Source organism: Arvicanthis niloticus, chromosome 12 (assembly GCF_011762505.2).
Source record: "Arvicanthis niloticus isolate mArvNil1 chromosome 12, mArvNil1.pat.X, whole genome shotgun sequence".
In the NCBI taxonomy this organism is placed as follows: domain Eukaryota; kingdom Metazoa; phylum Chordata; class Mammalia; order Rodentia; family Muridae; genus Arvicanthis; species Arvicanthis niloticus.
Window position 1 is genome coordinate 34,056,413 of NC_047669.1, and position 14,198 is coordinate 34,070,610.

The 14,198-nt window shown below is 38.0% G+C and overlaps 1 protein-coding gene across 1 annotated transcript in view; it reads left to right on the top strand.

Annotated features, from left to right (window-relative positions):
• The window catches only part of Morc1 (MORC family CW-type zinc finger 1), a 172,805-nt gene that overhangs the window by 65,866 nt on the left and 92,741 nt on the right, over window positions 1–14,198 (top strand). The window contains exon 14 of the mRNA XM_034515577.2: window positions 1,858–2,012. Within this exon, the coding sequence (XP_034371468.1) occupies window positions 1,858–2,012 (155 nt within the window). The remainder of the gene's footprint in view (window positions 1–1,857; window positions 2,013–14,198) is intronic.

Sequence of the window (14,198 nt, forward strand, 5' to 3'; positions counted from 1 at the left end):
TGTTGTGATTCTCTCCCACTCTTTTTTCTGCTAAGGGTTGTTATTTGGGGGGATGTTTTTACTTTGTGCTTCCATATGAATTTTAAGATTTTATTTTGGTTTGGTGAAGAATATTATTGGAATTTTGATGGGATTGCATTGAATATGTATATTTGGTAATATATTCTTTTCACAATATTAATTATCTTTATCCATGAACATGGGAGATTTTCCCTAAGTTTCTTTCTTCATTGTCTTAAAAATGTAGAAGTCTTTTATATCCTGAGTTAAGTTTGTTCTAGTTGGTTTTGTTCTAGATGGAGTTTTCCCATGCCCTCATTGTTGGTATTTTTAAAAAGCTACTATGTTATTTTCATGTGTAATTAATATGTGCCAATAGCAATATTAAAATATAAAAAGACATGAATATTGCTACTGACTTGCTTATACAATGAAATTTGTATCTTGATATAGTGCTGGAAGGATTTATGGGGCCTAAGTGTTTTCTGGTAGAATCTTTAGGGTCTCTTAAGCACAGAATTATGTTATCTGCAAGTAGGGCTAGTTAAGTTTTTTCTTTCTAATTTGTAGAGTGATTTTCTAAAACTCAAATTAGTTGGCTTTCATTGCTTAAACTCTTGGAGCAGTTAGCTTAGCAATTGCTATTAAGCTTCCTGTCCTTAGATTTTTCTCACTATTGGCCTTGGCATGTTGTTCAGGCATGAATGCTAAAGCCCCTTCTTTGATTACCTAATTAAAACTGGGCTCGATTGTCACACCCATCTGTCACTTTTCACATAATTTAGTGCCCACTTTATTTTCTTAAACCACTTATCACCTTGTAACATGATCCTGTACATTTATCTACTTGCTAATGTCATGCTTGTCATTCTTCAGTGAATGAGACCTAGGGACCTTGTCTTTCTTGCTTTTGTCTGAGTCTTGAGTTCCTGGAACATGTCCAGGTGCTAACTTTGAATGCTTGTGTGAATAAATTCATGGTAAAATGAATAAAGGAATGTTGTATGAGAAGGGCCAGAAGTAAACAAGAGAGTCACATCAGGCCTTCTGTTTGCGACATAAATTTAGACTCACAGAACGAGTAACCAAGGAGGACAGGGTAGAAGAGGAATGTTATGAAATATGAAGATGTCAGGAGCCTCAAGTTAGGAATTAGTGATATATCCTATGGCAGGAGCAGTGAGGAGTCCTCTTGTATTCCAGGACATAGGAGGTTTTCCCCTAAATTTTGTAATGTCAAAAATCAGAATATCCCAGGTGGATGTATAGCCTGTGCCCCTAGTAAAGCAAAAAAAAAAAAAAAAAAAAAAAAAAAAAAAAAAGAACCAAAAAACCTTTGTGCATCAGGCTAACTAACAATCAGATGGCTGTTGTCCCCTCTATGCCTGTTATGTTCCCTTACAGGAGCTCTGTGAGTGCCTAAGAGCCACTGTAATGGTGAGATGTGTAGCCTGACAGATGTAATAGGGACAAAGAAAGCAGTTCTTTTTGTCCAGTATCAGGCTTAAAGGTCCACATTGGGTCATTTTGTGAAGATACTTGGATTACAGTTATTTTTGCTTAAAGTTTATTCTTTTTTTCCAACCTGGGCTCCCCACAAAAGTAACAGGTTTGGAAAGAATATTATTAACTGGTCAATGATTCTGAGGTGACACTGTAGAACAAGAACCAAACTCTCCAGAAACCTCTATGGATAATAAAATATCTTTAAGTTAGCATAGTCACTTCAGTATGGTCCACACCAAGGCTGTGTATTTATTTGTGGAAGATTTGACTGCAAATGATCGGTGCATGTTTGCCTTTTCTTTTTCTTTAGTCTGATTTTTACAAAGTTCAAACATATATTTACTCCCACAGACTTGGTGCAGGTGTGATTGGAATTGTGAACATACCCTTGGAGATCATGGAGCCATCTCATAATAAACAAGAATTCCTCAATGTCCAAGAATATAATCATTTACTAAAAGTCATGGGACAGTACTTGATCCAGTACTGTAAGGACACCGGGATCAGTGAGTATTCTGTGGTCAGAGTAAGAGTTAAGGGGCTCAGACTTGGTGGGATTTATTTAAAGTGAAAAGATCATATTGATTCAAGTAACCAGTAACCCAAAGCTCTGAAGAAAGGCTTCTGCTTTGAAAGCACAGGAGGAAGACTGGGGATTTGGTGTCGTTATAGAGCCCTTGTTTAGCTGTAGATTCTGTTCTCAATGCTGCAAAAACAAAGCAGTCAGACGTGAGAGGAAAACCTGTTTCAGAATCTTCCCTAGAATATCACATAAAAAACAAAGCATGGCTCCAGCTGCATATGTAGGGGAGGATGGCCTTGTCGGGCATAGGTGGAAGAGGAAGCCCTTGGTCCCTCGAAGGCTGGATGCCCCAGTGTGGGGCAATTCGAGGGTGGGGAGGTAGAGTGGGTGGGTGGGGGCACATCCTCATAGAAGCAGGAGGAGGAGGGATGGGATAGGGGGTTTCTGGGTGGGGGGAAATGTGGAAAGGGGGATAACATCTGAAATGTAAATAAAATACCCAATAAAAATTAATTTAAAAAATTTCAACAAACAAACAACCAAAAAAAAAAAAAATAAAAAAACAAAAAAACAAAAAAACCCCAAGCCATCAGTTGGTCATTGTGGTATACATCTTTCGTCCCAGCACTTGGTGAGTAGAGGCAGGTAGATCTCTTTGATATCTAGTACAGCCTAATCTACCTAGGGAATTACTGGTCACCCAGGGCTACATAGTCAGTCTCTTTCTTCACCCCACCTCTCTCTGTCACACGCACACACACACACACACACACGCACACGCACACGCACACATGCACACATGCATAACATGTGTGCACACACAAAAAACAGACTAGAAAATTCAAGAAGAAAGCAATTGGAAAACAGTGTGCTATGGTAGCTGCTCATGGCGGGGGGGGGGGGGGGGAGGGCAGAAGATTGTTTCCAAGCGATTGAGAAACCTCTGAGAGAGTCCCCTGAGACTCTTACTGTCTTCCCAGAGCATATAATCCCACATGGACCTGAGAATCTTTTGCCATCACATACCATGAAATAATTCATATCAACCCGTGTGACTGTAGATAGGGTCAAATGGTACTCTTTAGATTGAAGACTTACTGAGAACACTAACACTAGAAACATCTCAATTAAAAATAAATGTTTCTACGCTGAAAAGATAAGCAACAGTTATCTGGAAAATTTGACCTGTGTTACTTCACTTCCCAGACATAAACAATGACTTGCAGTTCTGTTTATTACACAAACACTTTTTAACATAGGCAGACATCGTGCTGCTCAGTGATTGGCTTGAAGTCTGCGTAATTCAAGCCTGTCAAATATAGTTTCCTACCTTCAGGACAACTTGAGATGCTATTATTGCTCTGCTTGAAGTAGTAATGTTAAGAGTGTTTTTTTCTTATGTACTCACTGTAATTCCACCTGAAAATTTCTTACCAGTGACACAGAGGGAAGGATGCATAAATTCACAGGACAACCGAGTAGACAGGCCCCCTACCAATGGTGTTCTTAATGTTGGGGTCTATGTTGTGATCTATGGACCAGCAGTATCCATACCATATATATCTCCCCCTCAGAGACATATTTGAAGTTATATAAGGCACAGGAATTACCACAATGATTGACAGACAGGATCTATTTAAAGCCGTGGAACATATAGAAGGATATAAATATAAACAGAATTGTAATCATAAACAGTGAAACAGAAGCCATGCATTTGCTCCTTGGTTTTCAAGTGCTAACATTGTACAGACCGGAAACAGTGAGCATCTGAAATTATGAGGCTCTTGTTCTCTTTATAACCTCTCAGTAATGCAGACCTTAACCTCCTTGTCTTGTAGTAAGGAAGTCTCCAGAAAGAACTAGCATATATTTAAAAGTGATAGCGATATTTTCATTAGCATACTTGGGATGTCTTTTTTGTATGTGTGTGGTTCGCTCAACCTTTTGGCCTGGTGTGTAGGTACACCCAACAGTCCGGTTTTCCTATTCTGATTATTATTCTCGTCCTTATCTTATCTGTACCACAATCCCCACTTTTCTTCAAAATCCTCAAGTGATGTAATATGGTTCAAAATAAATAATTTATCTGTTTCTATTACTATTAGTAACATTGTGTTTTGAATCCTATAACTCTCTATGAATTAAATTAGTGATGAAGAATACTTTTAACAATAACAACAAAAAGCTTTCCTGGAAGGAAGGCAATGGGAGTAGGGTAGCAAACATGGATCATGGTAAATTAGAATTTAGTCACTGAGGTCATACTATCAGTATGACCTGATAGTTTTAGTAACCTATGAGTACAGTGACCTTCAACAGAATAGCAAAAATTATGTAACGCTTGACTAATACTCTTAAAGCCAGTACAGCAGGCCACAAGGTTTTAATGAAAAGTATTTGAGATGTTTTTTTTCCCTTATAAATAAAAGATGCAATCTTTGTATTTGTTGTAAATCTGATCTGTTTCTATGGAGAACTGGGCCCTTGTAAAACATTAAATCAGGAGAGAAAGAAATGCAGAGGGAATGACTTTGTGTCATTTCCCATATCTGCATTTCTTTTTTGGCACAGCGGATCCTAAGGAAATCAGAAATAATTTTCTCCAGGGCTGACCTCACATCACTGTTGGCTACTGTTTCCTAAATTCCTCTGTATTCTAATGATGCTATAGCTCGTCATCAGCTTGGAAGAGTAGGGGGGAAGAAGATAGAAATCATGGCCTAAAACATACATGACATTTGAGGTTGAATGGAATCTATTATGTAGATAGATAACATTTGTGTTATTAACTCTCTAATGTGGATTGGAATTGAACTGATTGCTAAAGCACAATCTATGATGTAATGTGCATAATCTTTCTCAACAAAATTTAACATGCTCTTAGTTAACAGTAAGCTCAAAAAAAAAAATCACTCAACCTAGTCACATTCATCTCAACTTCACTGTTGCTTAGCCCCGAAGCATGGCCTCCACAGTTGCAAAGATGCTACCTTCTTCAGGCTAATTGAAAAACTCAGTAAAACAGTATTTTAAAATATCTTCCTACTTCTTCATCTTTCTCATGATTACTCATTCAACCATCTATGGTAGGGGTGAGTTTATAGAGCTGACCAATCAAACCTGATCTACCTTGTCTAGCAACTTTTAATTCTGTAGGTTGTCATGGTCTGAATGTTGTATCCACCCCACTTTAATAAATTGAAACCCTGGCTCCCCAAAAGGATGGTATAGGAGGAGGGCTCTCTTGGAAGTGGTTGGGTCTTGACAGCAGAGGCCTCGTGATTGTGATTCCTTTAAAAAAAAAAAAAAGAGAGCAAGTGAGAGGAGAAACGGGGTGCCATCCCTGGACCAGGATATGAGTTCATAGCTGCAAATCTGTCAGTACATTTTTCTTGGACTTGCAGCCTTCAGTATTGTGAGGAATACATTTCCATTGCTTACAAGTCACCCAGTTTATGTGACCCAAATCAATCAATGACAGCAGGCTAACCTGCTCTGACAAACAATTAAAAACAGAATGATTGCCCAATGGAGAAGAATAAAGAGGGAAGCTACAGCCAGTGTCTGGAAAGCTTGACTTTGGGATAATGTCAGGGATTGGCTCTAGTGCTTTGTCTTAATTTGGCCTCCAAAATCAGGAATTTGCATGTCCAAATGCTGAAGGTCCCTGTCCCCAATTGGTTTTTGGTTGATCAATAAAGAGCCAATGGCTGATGGCTGGGCAATGAACATGGCTGGACTTCTAGGTTACAGAAGGAATAATGGAGGAGGAGGAAGAGGAAGAAGAGGAGGAGAAAGGGTCACTAGGAGAAGGGGTAGGGCAGACTTCACTGGGAAGGAACAGGAAGGAGTAACAGCTGGAATGTAGGTACAAGAAGGAAAGCCCCTAGAAGGGCTGCCCAGAAGCATCTTGGACAGCAAAGATAAGGGGGTGTGCAGAAGGAGCCAGGGAAATAAAGATAAAATGTGGATTTAGGAGGTGTTAAGCCAGGAATACTGGAGTGGAGTATTTACTGGCTTTGGGGAGTTTTAGAAGTGCCCAACCATTGAGCTAATCAAGGCATATAGAAATTAAGCTAGTGTGTGTGTCTTTCATTCACAAATCCAGAGGGCTCTGGCAGGTGCCTAGAAGCGCAATTTGCCAGGAGCCAAAGTGGTTTAACTAGCTCACCACTACAGGCTAAGGAATGATACATCTCTGAGGAAGTGATGATTTCTGAAGGAGGAAAAAGGGTGGACAGACGAAATCCACTCTTCCCACATGGGCCATGGGATATAGGGTTAAAGTCTTCTCACTTATTGGCCCTTAAGATCTTTAACGGTAAGTCCTATCTCTCTTCAGCCTTGTTTAACCTTGACTTAGCTTCAAGTTCATTGTTGTTATTCATGTGGACAGAACTTGGTATTTTTACCATCTGGCATTTATACTTTGAGGTATCACTTGAAAGAAAATGTTCTAGAGGAAGCATAGACAGACTTGACTGAAATGAGATCATCTCTTTCTTTTGAGTGGCTGTGTTGTTTTCAATGTAGCTTGGTGATACATTAACTCTTTCTTTAAAAAATTATTTATTTATGCACTTTGCAACCCAACATCAACCCTTCCTCTCCTCCCAGTACCCCTCATGCAAGTCCTCCCCCTCCCATTTCAGTTTCCCTTCTCTAGAGGAAACTCTCCCCTGGGTGTCACCCCTCGACACATCAAGTCTCTGAGGGCCTAGGTGCACCTTCTCCCACTGAGGCTAGACAAAGCAGTTCAGGTAGGGATGCTAGATTCACGGGCAGGCAGGCAGGCAGGCAGGCAGGCAGGCAGGCAGGCAGGCAGGCAGGCAGGTAGGCAGGCAGCCAGGCAGGCAGCCAGGCAGCTAGGCAGGCAGGCAACAGGCTCAGGGACAGCCCCTGATCCAGTTGGTGGGGGACCCACATGAAGACCAAGCTGCTCATCTGCTATATATGTGCAGGAAGTTGTCTCATGTAGCAATGATTTCAAGGTGATCCCACACTTTCTGTTCTATTAGATTTAGTGTGTCTTGTTTTACATTGAGGTCTTTTATCCATTTGGACTTGAGTGTTGTGCAGTGTAATAAATATGGATCTGTTTGTATTGTTCTACATGTAGACATCCAGTTAATACAGCACCATTTGTTGATGATGCTCTCCCATTTCAATTGTATGGTTTTTGCTTCTTCGTCAAATATAAAGTGTCCATAGGTGTGTGGGTTTCTTTCTAGGTCCTTGAAATCAATTCCATTGATCCACCTGTCTTTTTATATCAGTACCATGCAGTTTTTGTTACATTTTCTCTGTAGTACAGCTTGAAGTCAGGGATAGTAATACCTCCAGAAGGTTTTTTATTGTTCAGGATCATTTTAGCTATCCTGGGGTTTTTGTTTTTCCACATGAAGTTGACAATATCTATTTTAAGGTCTGCAAAATTGTGTTGGAATTTTGATGTGAATTGCATTGAATGTATGGATTGCTTTTGGTAAGATGACCATTTTTACTATGTTAATTCTACTGATTCATGAACAAGGGCTCATGATCTTTCCACCTTCTGATATCTTCCTCAATTTCTTTCTTCAGAGACTTGAAGTTCTTGTCATATAGGTCTTTCACTTGCTTGGTTAGAGTTACACCAAAGAATTTGTTATTTGTGGATATTGTGAAAGGATGCTGTTTGTCTAACTTCTTTGTCAGCCTGTTTATTGCTTGGGTAGAGGAGGGCTACTGATTTCATTGAGTTAATTTTGTATCCAGCCACTTTGCTGAAGGTGATTACCAGTCGTGTGTTCTCTAGTAGAATTTTTGGGGTCACTTATATATACTGTCATGTCATCTGCAAATAGTGATACTTTGACTTTTTTCTTTCCAATTTTTATCTCCTTGGTCTCCTTTAGTTTTCTTACTGCTCTAGCTAGAACTTCAACCACTGTATTGAAAAGATAAGGGGATAATGGACAGCCTTGTCTTGTCCCCGATTTTAATGGAAATGTTTAAGTTTTTCTCCATTTAATTTGGTGTTGGTTATTGACTTTTCGTATATTGCCTTTATTATGTTTAGGTATGTACCTTATATCCATGCTCTCTCCAAGACTTTTATCATGAAAGGGTGTTGGATTTTGTCAAATGTCTTTTTGGCATCTAGTGAGATGAGATGACCATGTATTTCTTTGTCTCAGTTTGTTTATATAGTGATTATGTTGTTGGATTTTCATATATTGAACTACCCCTGCATCCTGGGGATGAAGCCTACTTGATCATGGGTGGATGATATCTTTGATATGTTCTTGGATTTTGTTTGCAAGTATTTTATTGAGTATCTTTACATCAATGTTCATAAGGGAAATTGGCCTGAAATTCTTTTTCTTTGTTGAATCCTTGTGTTCACTTACCGGGGTGACTATGGCCACATAGAATGAATTTAGCAGTGTTCTTTCTGTTTTATTTTGTGGAATAGTTTGAGGAGTACTGGCATTAAATATTTTTTGAAAGTCTGGTAGAATTCTGCACCAAAGTCATCTGGTCTGGGTTTTTTCCCCTTTGGTTGGTAAACTACTTATGACTGCTTGTATTTCCTTAGGGACTAGGGGGCTGTTTCAATACCTGATCTTGATTTAGCTTTGGTAATTGGTATCTGTCTAGAAAAGCATACATTTCATTTAGATTTTCCAATTCTGTGAAGGACAGGCTTTTGAACTAAGACCTAGTAATTCTTTGAATTTCCTCAATGTCTTTTATTATGTTTCCCATTATCATTTTATCATTTCTGATTTTGTTAATTTGGGTACTGTCTCTCTGACTTTTAGTTAGTTTGGCTAAGGATTTGTCTATTTTGATATTTTTTTGAAAGAACTAGCGTTTGGTTTCTTTGGTTCTATGTATTGTTCTCTGTGTTTCTAACTGAATTTAATTATTTCCTGCTGTCTATTCCTCCTGGGTGTGTTTGCTTATTTTTTTCCTAGAGACTTCAGATGTATTTTTAATTTGTTAATATAAGAACTCTTCAATTTCTATGAGGGTACTTAGTTTTATAAACTTTCCTCTTAGCACTGCTTTCATTCTGTCTCATAAGTTTGGGTATGTTGTGCCCAATTTATTTCTTTGAATTCTTGAAAGTCTTTTTTGCTTCATTTCTTTCCTGATCCAGTGATGACTGAGTAGAGAGTTGTTCAGTTTCTATAAATATGTAGACTTTCTCTTGTTGCTGTTGTTGTTGAAGTCTAACTTTAATCCATTGAGATCTAATAAGATGTAAAGGGTTATTTTAATTTTCTTGTATCTGTTGAGGCTTGCTTTGTGGTCAATTTTATGATCAATTTTGGAAAAGGTTCTGTGAAGTGCTTAGAAGAAGGTATATCCTTTTGTGTCTTGGTGAAATGTTATATAGATATCTGTTAGGTCCATTTGAATCATAGCCTCTGTTAGTGTCATTGTTTCTCTGTTTAGTTTCTGTATCAGTGACCTGTCCATTGGTGAGAGGGGGTGTTGAGGTAACCCACTATTAAATTTGTGGGTTTCTATGTGTGATTTATGTTTTAGTAATGTTTTTCTTACAAATATGGGTACCCTTGCATTTGGAACATAGATATTCAGAATTGAGATGTTCTCTTGATGGATTTTTCCTTTTATGAGTAATAAGGCATCCTTAATAATGTCTCTTTCAATTACTTCCCATTGAAAATCTATTTTATTAGATATTAGAATATCTACTCCAGCTTGTTTATTGGGTCTGTTGTCTTGGAAAACCTTTTTACAACCTTTTATACTGACATAATGACTATTTTTGTTGCTGAGATGGTCTTTTTTTTCATATAGCAGAATGATGTATTATGTTTAATGCATCCATTGTGTTAACCTGTGCCTTTTAAACTAGGGAATTGAGTCCATTGATGTTGAGAGATATTAGTGACCAATGATTGTTACTTCCCATTATTTTGATGTTGATGGTGGTTGAAAGTATGTGTATGTGAATGTGTCTGTCTTCTATTGGATTCGATATATGAAATCAATTATTTATGTTTTCTTGAGTATAGTTAGCTTCATTGGATTGGAGTTTTCCTTGTAGTATCCTCCAGAGGGCTGAGTTAGTGGAAAGGTATTGTTTAAATTTGATTTTGAAATGGAATATTTTGGTTTCACTGTTTATAATGACTGAATGTTTTCTATTTACAGCAATCTGGGCTGAAGCTGTGGTCTCTTAGGATTTGGAAGACATCTGCCCAGGCCCTTCTAGCTTTTAGAGTCTCGGATGAGAAACTGGGTATAATTCTGATAGGTCTGCCTTTATATGTTATTTGGTCTTTTTCCATTGCTGCCTTTAAAATTCTTTGTTCTATATATTTAGTGTTTTGATTATTATGTGGTGGAGGGATTATCTTTTTTTGTTTAATATGTTTGGTGTTCTGTAAGCTTCTTGTTCCTTTATAGGTATCTCTCTCTATAGGTTAGGGAAATTTTTCTTTATGATTTTGTTGAAGTTAATTTCTGGACCTTTGAACTGGTAATCTTTTCCTTCTTTTATCCCTATTATTCTTAGGTTTGGTCTTTTCATGGAAGTTTTGTGTTCATGAACTTTTTAGATTATGAATTTGACAGATATATTGATTTCTTCTATCGTATCTTTTACAGCTGAGATTCTCCCTTGTATCTTGGTATTCTGTTGGTGATACCTGCATTTGTTGTTCCTGTTCTCTTCTCTAGGTTTTCTTTTGTTGTTGTTGTTTTTAAATCTCCAGGATTGCCCCAGTTTGGGTTTTCTTTATAACTATTCTCCCCCCCTTTTTTTTTTTAGGTCTTGGACAATTTTATTCATATCTTGTTGATTGTGTTCTTAGGCTGTTCTTTAGGGCTCTGGTTTTCCCTAGTGTTGGCTGGATGATCCTTATGGCAGTAGGACTTCTCAGGAAAGTGGGTGAGAGAAGCTGTGGGCTAAATAATGAAGTTCAGGGTACCTGACTCTGATGACTGTGCCTCAGACAGACCCTACTCTGCAGCCAGTGTCCTGGGTGAACCCTACTCTGAAGGCTGTGTCCCAGTCAGACCCAAGTGGGATGGTAGGTGAATCTGACTCTGCAGGCTGTGTGTTCCAGGAAGACCAACTGAGATGGAGGGCAGTTCTGACTAAGATGGGTGTTTGGGCAAATTTCCAATATGGTTAGTTTTATGGGATGCAGGATATTCTTTGGGACCTACAAGTCTTCTCTGGACCAAAGAGCAAGTCCAGAGCTAGACAGTGGGGCTCAGGGGACCATGTGCCACTCACCTCTTCAGACTGTCCCAAGTGGACCAACTGGGATAGCAGGCAGATCCGACCAGGATACATTAACTCTTAGTAAGCACATTCTTGACCTTCAGTGCACTTATTGCTAACTAAAAATTACAACAAAAAGTTTAATGTGAGTTAATGTAAAGCTGAATGTGAGTTCATGTATAGTCTTTTTTAAAAAAGATTTATTTATTTATTTTATCTATGTGAGTACAATGTAGCTGTCTTCAGACACACCAGAAGATGGCATCAGATTACAGACGGTTGTGAGCCACCATGTGGTTGCTGGGAATTGAACTCAGGACCTCTGGAAGAGCAGTCAGTGCTCTTAACCACTGAGCCATCTCTCCAGCCCTCATGTATAGTCTTATCTGTACTTTTATCTTTCTGAAAGTAAGCATTTTTTTAGTCCCTTGTGCACAATTGTACATTTATTCCCATTAAATGTTATTACCTTGCTTGGCCCTATTCATCCGAGTTGTCAACGTTTTATCATTGCTGACTTACAGCTACAGTATTATTTTACAAGATTTGTGTAAAGTAAATGTCTTCTATGATTTCATGTAAATCCTGTTGTGTAAGTAGGAGAAAGACAAGGATTATGGCTTTGACTAATGGTCTCCACCAAGGTAGATGTTTCTGGACTAAATTGATTTATTTACAAATTTTCTCCATTAGGTTTTTATCTAAATAATACCAATTTCCAAATTTGTGCTTAATTTTGAAAGTAAAGTTTAATATTCTTAAGGTGATGATATTCTTCTACTTGTAACAAGATTTCATTTTATTGTTGATTAACTTTGATTTCTAAGATGTCAGAATTTCACTTTAGGAAAGTATACTGCCCCACCCTCCTACAGACATGTGGAGTGTGCAGACCCCTGGAAAGAAAAAGGTGAAAATGTAAGACAAGTTTAAGTTCTAGGCCAAGAAACAATTCATATATTTTGAATTTAACTTTATGAAGTTATGAGATTTGTCTATTTATTTTGACTTTAAATATTATATTAAAAATATCATATCTTATGCATTATCTTTAAAGTTTTATTATACTGTTGTGGATTGAACTATGTCCTTCTGAAATTCATATTTTGAAGCCCTACTTCTAGTACCTGAGGATATGACTGTTTTTGAAGATAGAGGCTTTAAAGAAATACTAAGGTTAAGATGGAATTGGACTTTAATCCCACAAGTCCAAAGTCTTTGTAAGAAGAAATTTAGACACATAAAGAGGCTCCAGAAATATATACAGTTAAAGAAATGACTATAGAAGAATATAGCAGAAGGTGGCCATTTGCAAGAAAGGCAAAGACACCAGGGATAGGTACACACAAAGAGAAAGCTATGTGACAATGCATCAAGAAAGTGGCCTTCTGCAAGTAAGGCAGAGTACCCTAGAAGAGAATGAGAAAATGTTGTTTAGCTGGGTACCCTAGAAGAGAATGAGAGTATGTTGTTTAGCCAGATAGTCCGTGCGTCCCAGCTGCTATTGGAGGCAAAGGAAAACAAGGGGAAATTCAAAATTAGAATCAAGGTAATTACATGGAAGCTCCACAGATCTCTCATTTAGCCTTGACAGTGATCAACTGGTGGGGAAATTAATTTCAACTCGTTTTTTCTTCTAATTTGCCACTTGGCTTGTGAAAGGCATAGTTCTGTAAATTCTGTAATTATATCCAGGAGTACTTTAGCATGCATTTCTAAAAGCAAGTGCCCTTTAAGACTACAATGCAAATACCACACCCAAATTTTGTCAACACTTTCTCAGTATGATAAATTGTCTAATAAACTATTCATATTTATAAATTATTTCTTATCTTTAGAAATCCTTAGGTCTCTTCTCCATTTTATATCATTTTCTTAACCTTTATTTGTCCTTGAAGTATGTTTTGAGGCAGAGTTGCTTTTGTTGTCTCATAGTTTATTAGAGTGTAGAATTTGCTCACAGTGTTTTTGTTTGATATGCTCGTCTATACCAGATTTGCTTTTGTATTTGTAAGGTGGCAGTCTGTGCACTACAAGTTACCATGTAGTGGTGAAGACAGTCCTCAGTCTTATGTTACCAAATAAAATCCTTAGTGCCAGGATTGGATTATTGTAGCAAGATATTTGATCACATTCTGAACACTAGGAATATGTTATTTACTGAAAAACCCTGTTTTTAATTGTGATGTGGCTCAGCCCTTAGCATACACCTTTAATCCCTATGTCTGGAACACAGACATATCCTTAGTACACAACTTAATCTTAAGCAATGATGGTAATGCTAGTTTGTAGAAGGAAGCACCATGTTTGAAAGTGATGTCTAACTGATAGACAGACAAAGTGATGAATCAGAAAAAGATTTGCTAGAATAGGATATTCCCAACTTTCATGTTGAGAGGACTGGGAAGCTACTTGGCAGGGGCCATGCAGAGAAAAAAAGGAGGCAGGTTTTTTTTTCAGGACAGTTGTACAGAGGCTGGTTGCAGAGAACAATCTAGACACAGGTGAAGACAAAATGAGCCAGAGAATGGGAAGGAGTCATAAGATTAGAACAAATTGCCAAAGTTAGTAATCGGTCAAGCAGAACAATTCAAGGGACTCAAGAGAGAGAAGCTAGATTGAGTCAGTCAGCTTGAAGAGGAATTTGAGACAGAACAGCTGAGGTTGAACCAGCCAGCTAGAGATAAGAAAGAACAAGAAAGGGGAAGCTTATTCAGCAGCAAGTCTCAGAAGCTGAAAACATTCTAGGCCTAGATAAGATTTTACAGACTCTAGAACCTTCCAGATTGAAGCCTTAGCAGTAAAAATTACTTCAGGTGATTAGTGTTTTGCTCAGCTCTCATCAGAGAAGTGTCTGTTTGCCATAGATGATGGTTAATATAGAAACCCACAACCAGACAACGTGCAGACAGTGAACAA